Source organism: Acomys minous (assembly GCF_964271855.1).
Source record: "Acomys minous genome assembly, chromosome: 5".
NCBI classification, from domain to species: domain Eukaryota; kingdom Metazoa; phylum Chordata; class Mammalia; order Rodentia; family Muridae; genus Acomys; species Acomys minous.
In genome coordinates, this window is record NC_140494.1 from 87009565 (window position 1) to 87029228 (window position 19664).

At 39.6% G+C, this 19664-nt stretch overlaps 1 protein-coding gene across 1 annotated transcript in view; it reads right to left on the reverse strand.

Moving 5' to 3' along the window:
- Positions 1 to 19028, reverse strand: part of DPY19L2 (dpy-19 like 2) — a 90163-nt gene extending 71135 nt beyond the window's left edge. The window contains exons 1-5 of the mRNA XM_084781547.1: positions 18496 to 19028; positions 14467 to 14491; positions 12056 to 12143; positions 10279 to 10416; positions 141 to 261 (exon numbers count right to left, since the gene is read on the reverse strand). Of these exons, the coding sequence (XP_084637673.1) occupies positions 141 to 261; positions 10279 to 10416; positions 12056 to 12143; positions 14467 to 14491; positions 18496 to 18877 (754 nt within the window). The 5' untranslated portion in view covers positions 18878 to 19028. The remainder of the gene's footprint in view (positions 1 to 140; positions 262 to 10278; positions 10417 to 12055; positions 12144 to 14466; positions 14492 to 18495) is intronic.
- Between the last annotated feature and the right edge of the window lie 636 nt (positions 19029 to 19664).

Sequence of the window (19664 nt, forward strand, 5' to 3'; positions counted from 1 at the left end):
CTGCCTCTGCCTCCCAAGTGCCGGGATTAAAGGCATGCACCACCACATCCGGCCTTATAATAAATCTTAAAATGAGTCACAAGAGCAGATGTCCATGAAAGCACCAGTGAGCACACAGCCACCGCGAGGAGGACACGTGCCTTCACAGCTCTGTATCTCCATGAGCGGCTCCATTCTAGTGACGTTCCAGCACGTCTTTGCTTCTATCCCAAACAGATGCATCAGTCCCATGACCGTGCGGTAACAGTAGGCTATGGCTACCTACAAAAGAGAATGTGGAAGAAAGCATTCCGATCACAACCATAGCTTTTCTAAGATACCACTCTATGCTGTCACTCTAACATTAAAAACTAAGTAAATTTATTTGAAAAATAGCTATTTTGAAATTATATATTAGTAATATTTCTAGATAGTAGTCAACTTAAATATAATGACATAACCATACAACCAAATATAAGAGTATATGATTAAAGTAAAACAAAAAGTTCACAGACACATTTCATAGCATCTCATTTCACTCTAGATTTCGTTATTAAAATATATCATTTTAAAAATTGTGACACAGTGGAATAACATCCCATAGGCACATTAAATTTTCTGTATAAAGCTAATCTTTACTGTGTCATTTTAACACATGCACATCTTTCACACACACATTTTATTCTTTTCTTTTGTACTTCTAAGTTTCAACTGCAGGTAACCTTCAGAATTGTATATGTAGCACTTCACCTGCCCCCATACTTTGGCTGTCTATGACTCTACATGTAAGATGTAAGTGGTTACAAACTTTAAGCAACCATTAATTTCCCAAAGTCCTTGTTTATGTAACTAAAATGGTACCAAGCAAATGCTTTTCAAATGTCTGAGAATACACTGGCTGCTTCTCTGTATTGTCAAAGTTTCTCAGGAGAATATTTAAAGTAATTCAACCATTCAGTAGTCTTTCTCATACTGCCTCTGACCATTCATTGGGCATGCATCAAGGCTCAACCATGCAAAAATCTCTGTTTGTGTATTTTGTATTTTGTAATGATTTACTTTGATTTTTAAAATTTGTTCACCTTACATTCCAATTGTAGCCCCCTCCCTCATCCTGTCTCCCAGGTCCCCCTCCCTCCCATACTTCCTACCCCCTCCCCTAGTCCTCAGAAAGGGAGAGCCTTCCTCCCTAATATCTAACTTCAGCCTATCAAGTCTCATCTAGACTGTATGTATCCTCTTCCTCTGTGGCCTGGCAAGGCCGCCCCACCATGGGTAAATGATCCACAAGTGGGCACCAGAGTACATGTCAGAACAACCTACATGTCCCTCAACCAAAGGATGGATAAAGAAACTGTGGTATATTTGCACAATGGAACATTACTCAGCTATTAAAAACAAGGAAATCTTGAAGTTTGCAGGCAAATGGATGGAACTAGAGACAATCATCTTGAGTGAGGCAACCCAGACCCAGAAAGACACACATGGTATATACTCACTTATAAGTGAGAACACTAAGTAGACTGGACCAGAAAATAAATTTCCCACAACACATAATAATTGAAATGCCAAGCCAGGCATAGTAGCACATGCCTTTAATCTCAACACTCAGTGAGGAGAGGCAGATGGATTTCTATGAGTTTGAGGAAAGCCTGGTCTACAAATTGAGTCCAGGACAGCCAAGGCTACACAGAGAAGCCTTGTCTCAAAAACCTAGAAATCATCATCATCATAATCACACTAAATGCACAGAACAAAGAAAGAAGATTAAAGGATACAAGGGAAAAAGATTAAGTAACAAATAAAGTCAGACCTATTAGAATTATACCTGACTTCTCAGCGGAGACTCTAAAAACCCGAAGGCCCGGGACAGATGTTCTACAAACTCTAAGAGACAGAAGATGCCAGCTGAAACCACTATCCACACCAAAGAATTCAGTTGCAATAGATAAACAACAAACAAACAAAAAGACATTCCATGATTTTAAAAAAATTTAAGTAGTATCTATAAATTCAGCCCTACTAAGGGCACTAGAAGGAAAACGTCAACCTAAAGCGGTTAACCACATCCAAGAAAACATAAGGAATAAGGAACCCATACCAGAAAATCAAAGAAGCCGGGTGTTAAAATCCTACGCAACAGAAACAAAATAAAGGAACTCAACAAACACCGCTCACTGATAGCTCTCAACATCAAGGTCTCAACTTACCAATAAAAGACAGAGACTAACAAAATGAATTAGAAAACATCTTTCTACCGCATCCAAGAAACATACATTAACATTGGTGATAGAAACCACCTCAAGGTAATAAGATGGAAAAATATTCCAAGCAAACAGACCTAAAAAGCAAGTCAGATTAGTAGCCATCTTAATATCTGACAAAACAGACTTCGAGTGAAAAGTTTTAAAAAAGAAAAAAGATAACAACCATTACATCTTCTAACAAGAGGATAGCACAATTGTTTTGTTCTGTTTTGTGAGGATGGGTTTCTCTGTGTAGCCTAACTATCCTGAAACTCCTTAGGTAGACCAGTCTGTCCTCAAACTTCATAGATGCACCTGCCTTTTGGGTGCTGGAATTAAAGGCATATGTCACCACCTCCTGGCTCAGATTTAAAATTCTGAACATCTATTCCTCTTATGCAAGGGCACCCATCCTTGTAAGGTAAAGCTTAAACCACTATTGAAGCTCACACATAAATAGTGGGAAACTTCGATACTCCACTCTCATCAGTAGAAAGGTCATCCATTTGAAAATTAAACAGAACTGCTGGAGCTACCTGACATTATAAACCAAATGAATTTAACAGTTATCTACAGAACATTTCACCCAACCACAAAAGAATATATTTTCTCAGCGCCTCATGGAACTTTCTCCAATATTGACCATGTACAAAGAAAATCTCAGCATATACAAGAATATTAAAATGACCTTCTGTATCCTATAACACCACAGTGGAATAAAGCTGGATTTCAACAACAACAGAAACAATGGATAGCTTACCAATTTACATGAAGAGGAAGTTTCTGGTTCTTTGAATATTCAGTTGTGTCATGTGAAGTTTTTCTGGAAGAGATCTTGTGGGAAGGCATGTGATGTTTTTCTGGGAGCAGACATGTGAGAGGGCACATATCTTGATATAACAGTTACCAAAGTTAAATCAAGGCCAGATAAACAATTTAAATATATCTGTAACCTCTAAGGAAGTGAAAGTATTCACTAAAAATCCCTCTCCCAAAAAGCCCAGGACCAAATAGTTTTAGTGCAGAATTCTAACAGACTTTCAAAGAAGACCTAATACCAATACCTCTCAAATTATTCCACAAACTATAAACAGAAGGAACATTGCCAAACTCATTTTATGAGGCCACAGTCATCTTGATAAGCAAAGCACAAGAAGATTCAACAAAAAAGATAATTTCAGACCAATTTCACCCATGAACATTGACATAAAAATACTCAATTAAAAAAAAACTCAATAAAGTACTCACAAACCAAATCCAAAAACACATCAAAAAGATCACCCACCATAATTAAGTAGACTTCATCCCAGATATACAAGAATGGTTTAACATATGAAAATCTATCAATGGAATCCACCATATAAACAAACTTAAAGAAAAAACTCTTTTTATTAGATGCTGAAAAAAAGCCTTTGACAAATCCAATATCCATTTGTGATAAAAGTCTTAGAGAGATAGAGATAAAAGTGACATATCTAAACAAAATAAAGGTGAGTTAAAAGAGAGAGAAATTCAAAGCAATTTCACCTAAATCAGGAACAAGACAAGGTTATTCACTCTCTCTATACTTATTCAATATAGTACATGAAGTTCTAGCTAGAGTAGTAAGACAACAAAATGAGGTAAGACAGAAACTGGAAAGGAAGAAGTCAAAGTATCACTATTTATAGATGATATGATAGTAGCAATTGCAAACTTCTACCAGGGAACTCCTACAGCTGATAAACACCTTCAGCAAAGTGGGTGAGTACAAGACTAACTAAGAAAAAAATCAGCAGCTCTCCTATATACAAATGGCGAAGGGACTAAGGAAGAAATCAGGGAAACAACAGCCTTTACAATAGCCAAAAATAATATAAAATATCTTGGTGTAACTCTAATCAATCAAGTAAAGACTTGCATGACAATAACTTAAAGTCTTTTAAGAAAGAAATTGGAGAAGATATCAGAAGGTGGAGATATCTTACATGTTTATGGATTGGTAGGACTAACATAGTAAAAATGACCATCTTACTGAAAGCAATCTACAAATTCAACCCAATTCCTATCAGAATTCCAACACAGTTCTTTACAGACCTTGAAAAAACAATACTCAACTTCATATGGATAAACAAAAATCCCAGAATAACTAAAAAAGTCTTTTACAATAGAAGAACTTATGAAGGAGTCACCATTCCTGATTTCAAGCTGTGCTACAGAGGAATAGTAATAAAAAACATAATATTGGCATGAAAACAGGAAAGTTTATTGATTGAATTGAAGACCCAGAAGTAAATCTACATACCTATGGATACCTGTTTTTTTTTAAATGCAAGAAATATACAACAAACAGCATCTTCAGTGAATGGTGCTGGTCTAACTGGATGTTGGCATATAGAAGAATGCAAATAGATCCATATCTATCATCCCACACAAAGCCAAGTCCAAGTGTACCAGATATTTCAACATAAAACCATACACACTGAACCTGATAAAAGAGAAAGTGGGGAATAGCCTTGAATGCTAACTGGTGCAGGACACAACTTTATAAACACAACAGCAATAGCACAGGCACTAAGATCAACAATTAATAAAAGGAACCTCATGAAACCAAAAAGCTTCTATAAGGCAAAGGAAACTGTCAATAGGACAAATCAGCAGCCTATAGAATGGGAAAAGATCTTTCCCAAATCTATACCTAACAGAGAGGGCTCATATCCAAATTATATAAAGAATTCAATAAATTGCCATCAATAATTCAAATAATCAAATTAAAAACTAAGTTACATATCTGAACAGAGAATTATCAACAGAGGAATCTCAAATGGCCAAGAAACAAAGAAATGTTCAACATCCTTAGCCATCAGTGAAAGGCAAATAAAAATGTCTCTGAGATTCTATATTACTTTCTCACCAATGGATAGGTCATCTCTATGCAATGACCACTGGATCAGGGATGAAAGAAAGAAAGAAAGAAAGAAAGAAAGAAAGAAAGAAAGAAAGAAAGAAAGAAAGAAAGAAAGAAGGAAAGAAAGAATTTATTTCTAGAATTCAATGAAAATGAAAGCACAACATACCCAAACTTATGGGACACAATGAAAACAGTGCTAAGAGCAACTTCATAGCACTAAGAGCCTTCATAAAGAAACTGGAGAGATAGCATACTCCATAATATAAAAGCACACCTGAAAACTCTAGAACAAAAAGAAGCAAACACACCAAATGTAGTAGACAGCAAGAAATGATCAAATTCAGGACTGAAATCCATACATTAGAAACAAAGCAAACAATACAGAGAATCAATGAAAGCAAGATCTGGTTCTTTGAGAAAATCAACAAAATAGACAAACTACCTAAAAGGCATAGAAACAGTATCCAAATTAACAAAATCAGAACTAAGGAGAATTTTAGACCAATCTTCCTTGTGTACACTGATGCAAAAATATTCAAATTACCCACAAACCAAGGACACATCAAAAACATTATCCACCAAGTTCAAGTAGACTCATCCCAGGGATACAGGGATGTTCAACATAAAACAACAACAACAACAAAACTGTCAATGTAATCCACCATATAAACAAACTGAAAGAAAAAACCCCACGTGAGGATGTCATTAAATACTGAAAAAGCCTTTGACAAAATCCAAGACCCTTTCATGATAAAGAAGGCACATACTTAAACACAATAAAGACAATACACAGCAAGCCAATCACCAGCATCAAATTAAGTGCAGAGAAACTTAAAGCAATTCCACTTAAATCGGGGATATGACAAGGCTCTCCACTATCTCTGTATCTAGTCAATATAGTGCTTGAAATCTTAGCTAGAGCAATAAGACAATTTAAAAAGTTCAAGGGGGTACAAGATAAAAGAGAAGAAGCCAAAGTATCTTCACTATCTGCAGATGATATGATAATATACATAAGTGACCCTCAAAATTCTACCACGGAACTCCTACAGCTGATAAATACCTTTAGCAAAGTGGCTAGATACAAGATTAAATTGGAAAAAAAGGAGTCCTCCCTTATATAAGTGATAGACGGTCTGAGAAACAAATTAGCAAAACAAAACCCTTCGTAATAGCCACAAATAATATAAAATATCTTGGAGGAGACTCTAACCAAGCCAGTGAAAGATTTGTATGACAAGAGCTTTGAGTTGAAGAAAGAAATTGAAGAAGATATCAGAAGATGAAAAGATTTCCAATGCTCATGAATAGGTAGGATTAACTATAGTAAAAATGGCCATCTTACCAAAAGCAATTTATAGATTCCACCCAATTCTCATCAAAATTCCAACATGATTCATTACAGACATTGAAAGAGCAATCTTCAATTTCGTAAGAAAAAATAAAAACCCAGGGTAGCTAAACAATCTTGTATAATAAGCGAACTTCTGGAAGTATCACCCTCCCTAATTTCAAGCTCTACTACAGAGCACTAATAACAAAAGCCACATGACGTTGGCATAAAAACAGATAGGTTGATCAACAGAATTGAGTCAAACACCCAAAAATAAAACCATGCACCTAAAGACACCTGATTTTTGACAAAGAAGCCAAAACCATACAGTGGAATAAAAGAAAGCATCTTCAACAAATGGTGCTGTTCTAACTGGATGTCTGCATGAATACACATAGATCTATATTTATCACCCTGGACAAAACTCAAGTCCAAATGCATCAAAGACCTCAACAAAAAACTGGATACACTAAATATAATAGAAGAGAAAGTGAGGAAGAGCCTTGAACTCATTGGTACAGGAGACAACATCCTGAACATAACACCAACAGCTCAGGCACTAATATCAACCCTTAACAAATTGATCCTCATCACACCAAATAGCCTCTGCAAGACAAAAGGCACTGTTAGTAAAAAAAAAAAAAAACAAAAAAACAAAAAAAAAACAAAAAAAAAACAAAAAAACAAAAAGCAATTTCCTGTTGAATGGATATTTAATATTATTACTTTAGTGAAATCAGTGATTACTCAACTAACTTTATACCCAAATAACCACACAGAGACCAGGATCTATTTAATTACCCTATAGCACAATGTTGCACTATAATTACTCCATCCTAAACCTCCATGCTAGTACAGTTTCTTCCCATTCAGATTTTCCACATTATACTTGCTTTTAAACAATCTCCTAGGCCTGCTTCATTCTCTTGATGGCTCCCAGTCTCTCCTCACAGCTCCACCCTCTCTTTCCTTCTCTTTCTCCTCCCCTCACTGGATCAGAATGTCCCACTATATTCTCTGTTATTGTTTAGCATTGGCTAGTTTGTTTTTAGTGACAACACAGAACAAATGGTGACATGTTTACACAAATGTGAAACAAGAGATACTTAGAATAAACATCACAATGCGATGTCCTGATTGTCCCTATTTGCAGATGATATAGTATACATAAGTGACCCCCAAAATTCCACCAGAGAACTCCTACAGCTGATAAAACACCTTCAGCAAAGTGACTGGATACAAAATTAACTAAAAAAAATCAGTAGCCTTCCTATATACTAACGACAAACGTGCTGAGAAAGAAATTAGGGAAACTATACCCTTCCTGATAGCCACAAGCAGTATAAGGTATCTAGGAATAACTCTAACCAAGCAAGTGAAAGACTTGTTTGAAAAAAATTTCAAATCTCTGAAGAAGGAGATTGAAGAAGATATCAGAAGATGGAAAAATCTCCCTTGTTCATGGATCAAGAGAATTAACAGAGTAAAAATGGCCATCTTACCAAAGGCAATTGACAGATTCAATGCAATCTCTATCAAAATACCTACACAATTTTTAAAAGACATTGAAAGATCAATTACCAGTTTCATTTGGAAAAACAAAAAATCCAGAAGAGCTAAAGCAATCCTATATAATAAAAGATCCTCTGGAGGAATCTCCATTCCTGATCTCAAGCTGTACTATAGAGCAACAGTAATTAAAACATCGTGGTACTGGCATAGCAACAGGCTGGTTGACCAATGGAATCTAATTGAAGACCCAAAAATAAATCTGCACACACATATGGACAGTTAATTTTTGACAAAGAAGCCAAATCTATTCAATGGAAAACAGATAGCATCTTCAACAAATGGTGTTGGTCTAACTGGATGTCTACATAGAGAAAGATGCAAGTAGAACCATATTTATCATCATGCATGAAACTTAAGTCCAAGTGGATTAAAGACCTCAACATAAAACCAGAGACACTAAATCTGTTAGAAGAAAAAGTGTGGAAGAGCCTGGAACTCATTGGCACAGGAGACAACTTCCTGAACAGAATACCAATAGCCCAGGCCTTAAGGTCAACAATTAATAAATGAGACCTCTTGAGGCTGAGAAGCTTCTGTAAGGCAGGAGACACTGTCAACAGAACAAAGCGACAACCTACAGACTGGGAAAAGATCTTCACCAACCCTTCATCTGACAAAGGTCTAATATCCAAAATATATAAAGAACTCAAGAAATTAAACACCACCAAACCAAATAACCGAATTTAGAAACAGGACTGAGAACTAAGCAGAGAATTCTCAGAGGAATACCGAATGGCTGAGAAACATCTAAAGAAAGGCTCAACATCCTTAGTCATCAGAGAAAGGCAAACCAAAAGAACTCTGAGATTCCATCTTACACCCATCAGAATAGCTAAGATCAAAAATTCAAGTGACAGCACATGCTGGCAAGGATGTGGAGATGAAGGAACACTCTTTCACTGCTGATGGGAATGCAAACTAGTCAACCACTTTGAAAATCAATCTGGTGCTTTCTCAGAAACCTGGGAATAGGGCTACCTCAAGACCTAGCTATTCTACTCCTTAGAGTATACCCAGAAGATGCACCAGCACACAACAAGGACATATGCTCAACCATGTTCATAGCAGCCTTATTCGTAATAGCCAGAACCTGGAAAAACCTAGATGTCCCTTAGTGGAAGAATGGATAAAGAAACTGTGGTACATGTACACTATGGAATACTACTCAACTATTGAAAACAAGGAAATCCAGAAATGTGTGAGCAAATGGATGGAACTAGAAATGATCATCTGAGTGAGTTAACCCAGAAGCAGAAAGACTCACATGGTATATACTCATTTATAATTGGTCACTAGCCCAAAAGGCATGCCCCATGAAAGTCTTCACTTATCTGGAGATTGGGATAGATTTGAGGACATCATATTGGTAAGACTCTAGGTAAGAGAAATACAGGACTATGGGCAAATAGAAGGATCCAGAGGGTCCTAGAAACCTACAAGAAGAACATCATGACAGGTGGATCTGGACCCAGGGGTTTTGCTCAACCTACTGCACCAACCAAGGACAATACATTCAGTAAACATTGAAATCCTATTCAGATCTAACCAATAGACAGGACATTCTCCACAATTGTGGGGAGAGCAGGGACTGACTCTCGCATGAAGTCTGGTGCCCCATATATGACCACTTCCCCTTGGTGTGGAGGCCTGGTGGCACTCAGAAAAGGATAAGCAGGCTACCAGGATGAGACTTGATAGGCTGTGACCATATGGTGGGGGAGGAAGTCCCCTTCTGTCACAGACCTAGGGGAGGGGAACAGGGTGAAAGAGGGAGGGAGGGAGGAATGGGAAAATACAAGTGAGGGGATAACAATTGAGATGTAATCTGAATAAATTAATTAAATATAAATAAATAAATATAAAATGGGATACAGAGCTAAACAGAGAACTCCCAATGAGGCATATTTAATGCCTGAGAAACACTTAAAGAAATGTCTCCTCAGACAATTCAAATAAAAATGACTCTGAGATTCCATTTTATACCCATCAGAATGGCTAAGATCAAAAACTCAAGTGATACCATATGCTGTCAATGATGTGGAGAAAGGGGAACACTCCTCCATTGCTGGTGGTTGTTCAAACTTGTACAATCACTGTGGAAATCAATATGTCGTTTACTCAGAAAATTGGCAATAGATCTACCATTAAGACTCAGCTATACCACTGTTTGGCATCTACCTAAAAGATGCTCTACCATTCCACAGGGGCAATGCTTGCCCAACTATGTTCATAGCAGCTTTATTCTAAAGATTTCTCACCTCTGGATAAAGATGGAAGCGTTTCACTGTATTGATTACCAGGGGGTATTCAGTTAGCCTGTCATTCATGATCATCCACAGTCCTTCCAGAAATGAAGGCGCTTCGATGATGGTCTTGAAGTAGGAATAATAAAGTCCCTTTTAAAAAAGGAAGGTACACAGTGTCGACGTCAATAAAAACTTATGTTTTATATCATCTTTTTTTTTAAAGAACAACTTTATTCTGTTAAAAGAAAAGGAAGGAAGGAAGGAAGGAAGGAAGGAAGGAAGGAAGGAAGGAAGGAAGGAATGAAGGAAGGAAGGAAGGGTCATTAAAAATACTTCCTAATGACTCTTTGCTGTTAACACTCTCAGACTAACAAGTCTGTGTCTTCAAGCTCCCCACTACTATTCTTTGCAGTTTTCTGAGGGTCTGACATCACTCAGATCAGATGTATGGTCTTACGTAGCACTGACAGCACTTTAGAGCATTTTTAACTTGACCAAATCTTTTTTCTCTCTCTCTCTCCTTGACCAAACCTTTTATGCTTATAGGTTGGCATATAACGAACTGTGCCAGAAACTAGGGTATCTTCTTGCTGCTGTGCAGGCCTGAATTAGGAAAAGAATGGCCGCTCTATTGACATGTGACACACGCTCATCCACATCGGCCCATCAGATCCAGCTTACGTCATACCTCTACCTAGTGTCTGAACTGACTTCCAGAGAACAATAGGCTTCCTAGACTTTCAACTTAAAACTCAAAGGTTCCAGGAACTACGCCATTTTATGTTATTTTCATCATAAATTTGCTGTTTTCAGTTTTTTTAAGCACCATGCTTTTACAAGAGAAAAGCAAGTGCCCTATTCTTCAAAATATTTAAGATATTTTTTCTTTTTATTTAGTCTTCTCTCATACAGTACATCTGGACCAGATCTTCCCCTCCCACCACTCCTCCCGGGCCCCACACTTCACCTCTTCCCCAGATCCACTGTACCTCCTGTTGCCTTGAGAAAAAAGCAGCCTTCCCAGGGATATCAAACAGAGATGGCGTAGCAAGTTACAGTAAGACAACACTACACACATTCTTGCTTTGCCCGACTGCTTTAGTGTTCATATGTTAGACACCACCAGGGCTACTGAATTCAAGCTGGTTTCTAATGGGCCATTTCCATGCACTTTAGATTTTTCTCTCTGCTCATTCACAAAGATAATGCAGCAACACAACTAAAATATACTTAATATTCCAATGTCTTTATTTAGTGAGACAAATAAAAACAATGTGTTGATAGAAATAAGCTATTGTTTTATGCCAGACACTATAATGTGCACTTCCATTCGCTTGTTCCTTTTGTTTCACCTCAGCCCCCTAAGGCTGATATGATTTCTATCTAGCAGGTAGGTGCCTGAGAATCAGAGACAACTGACCAGCCATGACAGAAAAAGAAGTTCACAACTACTGTCTGCATCCAGTGCCTGTCACCAAAACCCAGATTGCCGTGGCTATGCTTTTACTTAACAGCAGTTTATATGCCATCCTTGGATATAACACCTTGGAAGTATTCAAGGGCCATACAAACATTAAGAATATAGTCAACCCCTGAGCTTAAATGCTTCAAGAGATTTATTGGGAAAAAAAATGAAAAAGCAGTGGCCAAGGTTTGTAGTGACAGACTCACATAGGAAGGGCCTAAAAACAATGGGATCCATTTGAAGCTCAATTCCGTTCCTGTTACATTTCTACCTTGCTGTCCCACTACTCTTAAAGTGTAAATTAATTAGAAGAAAGAGCCTAACCATTTCCGTGCGAAAAGTCATCTCCCGTTCCAAAGATGAGAGGTGAGAAAAATGGCGATCATTTTCGAAAAGTGTTATTAAGTGTGCCCTAGGGGGGAGAGGGGAAATAAACATATTATAATAAGAACGGGCTTCAAAACCAGCACTAAAACAGTTTCAGAATTCAGAAAGCCATAAAAGTAAAACCAAGTTTTATAACAAATGTTGAGGTGATCTTACAATTTACTTATGGACTTGGGTATTTGTGAGCATTTATCATTCAGCATAGCACACTCTCCACATCGGTTAACTCCACTCTTACATGTACTTGCATGTCTCTAATTCTCATGGCACCCCTATTCTTCTTCTACTCCAGGCTGCTTAAGAACACAGGAAAGGCTGTGTGCTATTCCATGTTGCAGAAGTGGGTCCAGTATACCAGGTTTGGAAAGCACTTTTGTGTAACTATTGTTAACTATTGGAAACTATTGGAAAGTAACTATTGATAAACACTTCAAATATAATTTAAATAAAATAACTGTTGAATATAGTAATTAAATAATGACCTTTTAAGTCCCCCACAGGACTGTACTTGAAAGAATATTAGCAGTGAAACTCAGAAGCTGTTGCTGGTGACAAAACGGTACATGTGGTAAAATCAGTCATGATCAGGAAATGTGCTGCCCTCACTTTAGAAAACACTTTCCAACAAAATTAAAACCACAAGTCCTTATGTCAACATAGTTTCTCTCCTGGATTTACAGGTAGGTCCTGTGCCAGACAACCAAGAGTGGGAAAAAAAATGCCTCTTCCTGGTCCAGCCTCAGCACCCACATCAAAATTGCCACACAGATAAGATAACAGATCACCACTGTCCAGGAAATGTGGTAGACCCTGCACCTCTTCTTTTTTTCAAGGCAGGGTTTCTCTGTATAGCCTTGGCTGTCCTGAACTCACTTTGTAGACTAGGCTGGCCTCAAACTCACAGCTATCCGCCAGCCTCTGCCTCCCGAGTGCTGGGATTAAAGGCGTGCATCACCATGCCTGGTGCAACTCTGCACTTCTTACATGTATAAAACCTGAGCTCACATACCAGCGAAAATATTCCAGATGAAACTATAACTTTTTACACATGATATTTTAAAAAATTAACATTTTATATAGTAGAGTACCAGCGAATGTACACTGATAGACTTGAAGCATTTCTGTCATACCACTGCGAAAAGACTTTCGCTGATCTTGGGGCAGGGTCTCACTATACAAGCTGGCCTCAATCTCACAGTCCTTCCTCCTCAGCCTTCCAAGTGCTGGAATCGCAGACATTCAGTACCATTTCCAGTTCAGAGAATAAGTGAACTTTATCCTTTTTCTGAGTTACCATATGAGCATATACAGGGGGAGGAGCCCCTCCTCAGTCACAGTCAGTCATAGGGGAGGGGAGTAAAGGGAAAATGGGAGGGAGGGAGGAATGGGAAGATACAAGGGATGGGATAACCATTGAGATGTAATATGAATAAATTAATAAAATATAAAAAAATTTTAAAGTGAACTTTATCTTCTTTTTTGTGTTTTAGTTTGCAGAAGTCCCTAAGATTTTACCTCTAAACTTGTGCCAACGATAATGAAAGGGCAATACAAGATAGTGAAGGCTTTAGGTGAGATAAACTGAAAAGCCTTGTGGGACTCAGAGATATTTAAAGAGATACAGTATGCAGGTGCCCCATATTTGACCACCTCCCCTTGGTGGGGAGGCCGGGTGGCACTCAAAGAAAGAGTAAGCAGGCTACCAAGATGAGACTTGATAGCCTATGACCATATAGTGGGGGAGGAGGTCCCCCTTGGTCATAGACCTAGGGGAGGGGAGTAGGGTAAAAGCGAGAGGGAAGGAGAAATAGGAGGATACAAATGATGGGATAACAACTGAGTTGTAATCTGAATAAATTAATTAAATTTAAAAAAATAAAATAAAATCATTCAAATCTGTCACTTGTACATGCAAAAATAAAAATAAAGAAATACAGTATTGAGTCTTCAGTAAAGCAAAAACACTTTCATTTGTGGGGCTGGAGAGATGGCTCAGCAGTTACAAAAACTTGGCTCACAGACACTTCTAACTCCAGCTCCAGGGGCTCTGGCCTCCATGAGTACACACATGGTACACATGCATGCATGCAGTCAAAACACTTACACATAAACCATTGTTTAACTTTAAAACATTTTACTTCATAGATTGCTATCTCCCAGGGCATCTGCACTGAAAATGCTGCTGTGTGCATGTGCTCTGTACAAAAGTAATGCATACATGCAAAGTGGCACAGGTGTGGGTGTTCTAAAAAGCACCCCAAGAGGTGTTGTTTTACTATTTACAAATAGTAATGGCAAAGGTTAACTCATATATTTCTATGTATTTCAAGCTGAGACTAAAATCTTACCAGTGCAAAATCCCCACAAAGGTTGCTGGAAAAAAGAAAAAAAAAAGAAAGAAATAGTTAAAAACAGCTTTGTTATTAAATGCCTTTAAAATAAGCACTTCACATGCACAAGCCTAGAGTAGGAGCTCACTAAGCTGGACGGTTAGCTGCTTCTGTCTTTGTGGACCAGGGAACAGTCTGGAAAGGTGGGAAGCACACTGAGCTGTGCACCTCTGCAAGTGGAAGGGCCCTGGAAGTTTTACATGGCCCTCTTAGATCATTTGTGAGGGTGAGGAAATGGCTGGCTTGCCCTTACTGTAATTTTTCAGTATGATTCACTACTGGTTTTTATTCTCTTTTCTCTTTATATAAATAGTTTAAAGCATATATACTATGCTCAGGTAATATTCTTTCAGAAACGACTCTTTCCCACAGAAGCCAACCTAGAACACTGTCCCTTGCATTCATCAGAACACAGTTAAGTGCAGGAAATCTCCTGTTTACCCATGCACTTGTAAGTGCTGGAGAACTGCCTGTTTCTGATGAGCACCTGGATCTAGGCGCCCCCAAGGACCAGGATGAGCTCCCTGCATGAGGCTCATATGGAATGAGGGCCAGTTCCACAATGTTCTGGGTATATGCATCTCCCTGTTGAACTACAAACACAGTGATCAGGAGGATGCTTGTGGTCAAGGCCATCACGCAGCTGAGGACCAGGATGGGGGCTGGGAGGAGAACAAGTTAAATGCTACAAAGTCCACTTCTTATAGACCCATCAGCTCTTCCTGAATGAGTGTCCTTTCATCACAAAAGCTTCCACTAATTTCCAAAGTTCTGAAACAGTTGACCTTGATAATTTCCCAGGTCCTTGCTGTCTTGGGGAAGTTAACTCACTCAGGTACTGCAGAACTCGCAACAGAGACTTGGTGGCAGCTTCCTCGGGGCTGGACCAAGTACCCTTGGTAAGAGACCTCAATCAGCCACCAACATTCACTTCCTAAAATAATTTTTAAAAACTACTCATCTTGGTTAACAGAATTAATGCAAAATAATTCAATGAAGAAACATAAAATTATCATGCTGAAATCTCCGACCCTGCTCCTCTTTGCCTGTACAACTTGGTCATGCTGGGCTCATCTTAAATTCTTCTCAGATTTGTTTATATTATATTATATCAGGATGGGCAAACTGTAACCCCTAGTCTGTGTTTGGTATCATCCTCAAACTAAAAGTGTTCTTTATGTTTCAAAAGGCTATAAAAACAATGACTCTATAGAGACTGTGCAGTCTCTTACAGAACACAAAGCAAATGTTCTCTGCATGACTCTGAAAAGAACTTATAACCTTCACCTGGAAAAAGAAACGTCCTGAGATAAAGTTTACTTGACAATGACAGAGATTGCCCTAGTCAACTATACATATTTCTTCCTTCCCGGTTCCCTGTTAATGATATATACTGAAAATATTTTAAATTACATTTTGTAAATGAAAACAAAAATGAAGGAGATGGCTTCAGGGGTAAGAGAGTTCTGTAAGCATAAAGACCTACGTTCAAATCCCCAGGACCTGTGTGATAAAGCCTGGCATGGCTACATATTATACAAACCAAAGATTAGGGCATAATGACAGTGAGATGCTGAGCGCTCACTGACCAGCCAACCTACACTGAATGATGAGCTTATGCTTCAGTGGGAGAGCCTACTCAAGCAAGTACGGTAGAGAGTGACAGAAAAACACAAGCCAGCATCCTGCTCTGGCTTTTGTATGTGTGAGCAGTAGGGTGCACACACACACACACACACACACACACACACACACACACACACACACAAATGTGAAAGGCCAAATATGACATCGATCCATCTATATTTCCAAAGATCTTCAAAAATTGTTCCTGTTTCTCGTCCCTCCTGCAACACCTTCCACAAAAAGATGTACATTTCTATACACCTCAGTTTTCCTCTTTTACTTGTCTGTTAAAACTAATCTTAAAATTTTTCCACAGTCTTTAGTCTTCCCTTTTTCTTTCTGTACATTGGTGTTTGCCTTGGATATCTCTCTGCCATCTGACGCTTCAACTTCCACACAGATGAGGATAATGCCCAAGTCGTTATCCTCATTCCCCTGCTGCCTCTCTGGCCTCCTCTGCAATCTCAGCAGCTGCCTTCTCCACCCGCCTCTCCTCTCCATCCTATTCTGCTGCTATTATGTACACCACTGAAGCCTGGTCCTAGCAGGAATTTTCCATATTCTCTCTCCGTCCATCTCCAGTCCACAGTATATACTTCAAGCCACACGATCTCAAAAGCACACTCTCATCAAGCAGCTTGTTAAGGTTTAAAGAAAAAGTGACTCATTGCCAGCATCACATAGCTACCAAATGCCATGGATGGTTCTCTTTACCCTGAACAATTCATGTTTTAAATATATATATATATATATATATATATATATATATATATATATATATATATATATATCTTTATAAAAGAACTAAAATTATTTAAATATATATAATTCATTTTTATATATAACATTATTTATATATAAATGGAACACTTTGTTATAATATTTTATAAAGAACTTTTTAAAAACCCAACAGCCTTTCCAGGGAAAGCACACCAACTGCTTTTCTAGTAAAAAATATTCAGCTCTGAAAACATATACATACGAGTAACATTACACAATATGGACTAAGAAGGGCGCATTTATGTACTTAGGGGTGTGAGGGGTGTGTCTCTGTGTGTATGTGTGTGTGTGTGTGTGTGTGTGTGTGTGTGTGTGTAACAACATTTAAAAAGAAAGATCGTGAATTTGGAGGAGAGCAAGGGGAATGCATGAGAGGATTAGGGGGAGATGAAAGAGGGGGGCACAATGATGTAATTTTATTAAAATCCAAAAAATTAAAAAGCAATTTAAAAAGAAAGAAAATAATCCATGCGTTCACACAGAAAGAGTTCAAATGCCTCCCACCCAGCACTGAGCTGAACTCTATGACGATGCCCCCATTAGCCTCCTCCTACTACTCTTCATGTCTTTCCTTTCATCCTAATTTTGTTTTCACACCATGCTGTCTTACTGTTAGGACCTGAATCTTGCCATCATGTCAGCATCACACACACACACACACACACACACACACACACACACACACACACACACACTTTTCAGCTCCACAAAGCCAAACATGAGCCCTTTGCTAGAACCCAGGTTCTAAAAGTCCTCTCTGATATAGCATCCCACTTCCTTCTGCTCGGGGGTAACTCCCTTGTACCCCACTTCAGTACACTGGAGCATGGACTTGTTGATTGTGCACGCGGCATGGGCATGTTGGCATAGACATCCGATGGAAATCTAAATACGAATTTCAATTATTGCTTAATTACTGTTATTAGCACTTCAGTGGGGGCAACTCGTCTTATTTTTTTACATCAGCAGCCAAATACCATGTGGTAGGAAGAGACTCCAATAACCTGTATTGGAGTGTTTATGGCTCAGTTTATACCAGCAGCTAGTCTGCCAAAGCTCTGAGCTCAAATACCAGACAGCAGCAACATTTAAGTTGCCTCAAAAGCTGCAGAGAGTTAGAGCTATAAATCGAGGATGTGCTTACACAGAAACACTCCTGGGCTGCAGTAGCTAAAGCTCAGGAAGATGGACGTAAATATCAGCAGGGGTGATACACTGTCTACTATTCCCCTTCTTCCACTTAGTGATCTCAGCAAAGATACTTTTATTTAAAACACAAAGAAACATAGCTTTGTCCAGAAGGAAGACAACCAGTTCTACACACTGTGTTAACTGGCTGCTCTGATTCAGGTAACTTCTTGTTAGCATGCAGATAACAACTAAATCAGAAAACTAAAAACTGGGTTAAAACAGGAACTGGAAGGCTGAGAATTCCTGGCACGTGATTCTCAGATCCGGCCATCAACTCTTCCAACACTGTGGACCAAACTTCCAAGTCCCAAGAAAACCCTTCAAGTCTCTAGGCTTGGAGGAACATCCTTCCTGGCCCATACTGGAGTACTCTGAGCAGGCTCTCCTCACCTAAGCCAAAGAGGGTCCTGTGGGGGAAGCGGTTCATCTGCAGTGCCTGCACCTTTTCGCGCAACTGGTCCAGAAGAGCATGGAGGATTTGGAAGCGGCCGAGGAGGAGGAGCTTGGTGATCTCTTCCAGCTGAAAGTAATGTTGCGCGTTCAGATTTCGGAGCCTTCGCTGTGCGTAGCTGCGGGCGCCCCCGGCAAGGTTCCTGCAGCCAAGGACGGAAGGCTGCAGCAGGGACCGCTTGGGTCTCTCCTGGGACGCGCCGCGCTCCAGCTGGGGCTCCACTGTCCCTGCGCCCCGCCTCCGCGTAGCCTGCGTGGTGCGGGAGGACTGCCGCGCGTTGGGGCTAGCTTCCCTGAGCTTACTCCTTGTAGGCCCCACCATCTTCTCATAGCCCTCGTTCAGGTAGATGGAGCTGGCTCACCGCAGGGCGAGGTCCGGGGGCCGGGCCGGACTCACTTGGCAGCCTCAACGACCAGCCCCCCGCCGCCCGTTGCCGGCAGCCTCGTCGTCATAGCGACCGGGAAACAAGGATGGTCCAGGAAGCCTTGCGCTGTCCACGTGCGGCCCGCGCGCACGCGAGCAGGACTTGCGAGTGGTGTAGCCTGCCTCAGGGCCTAGGCTTTGGAGTTCACTGCGGTTCCACCCCCCCCCCCGCCCCCCGCAGGACAGAACTCAGTCCTTAAGTGAAGCTCAGCTTCTGGCTGAGAGAAAGGTACAAGAAAGAAACCGCTCTGAACCAAAGAAAGGCAGCCCTGGCCTCACAGGGCTAGAAAGACTACCACCATATTTTGGGTCTCAAGTCAGTCTGTAAGGCTGGAGTCCATACCACTTCATCTCCATCCGTTTTAGGACGTCATTGAGTCCCCTAACACGCGGCGCTGACCAAGTTTGTCTTCATGCGAATACTGCTTGGAAAGGCTCAAGGCTCCCCCATATCCCTCAGAGCTTAAAAACATTTGTTTATTGGTCAATACTTTCAGTAATATTTCCCAGTCTACCTTTTCGACTTTAATTTCCACTTCTCAGGATACATCTTCAGTGGTTGCAAGTGAGGTCTACACCAGGAAAACCATACTGTATGCTTGCTCTCTCTCTCTCTCTCTCTCTCTCTCTCTCTCTCTCTCTCTCTCTCTCTCTCTCTCTCTCTCTCTCTCTCTCTCTCTCTCTC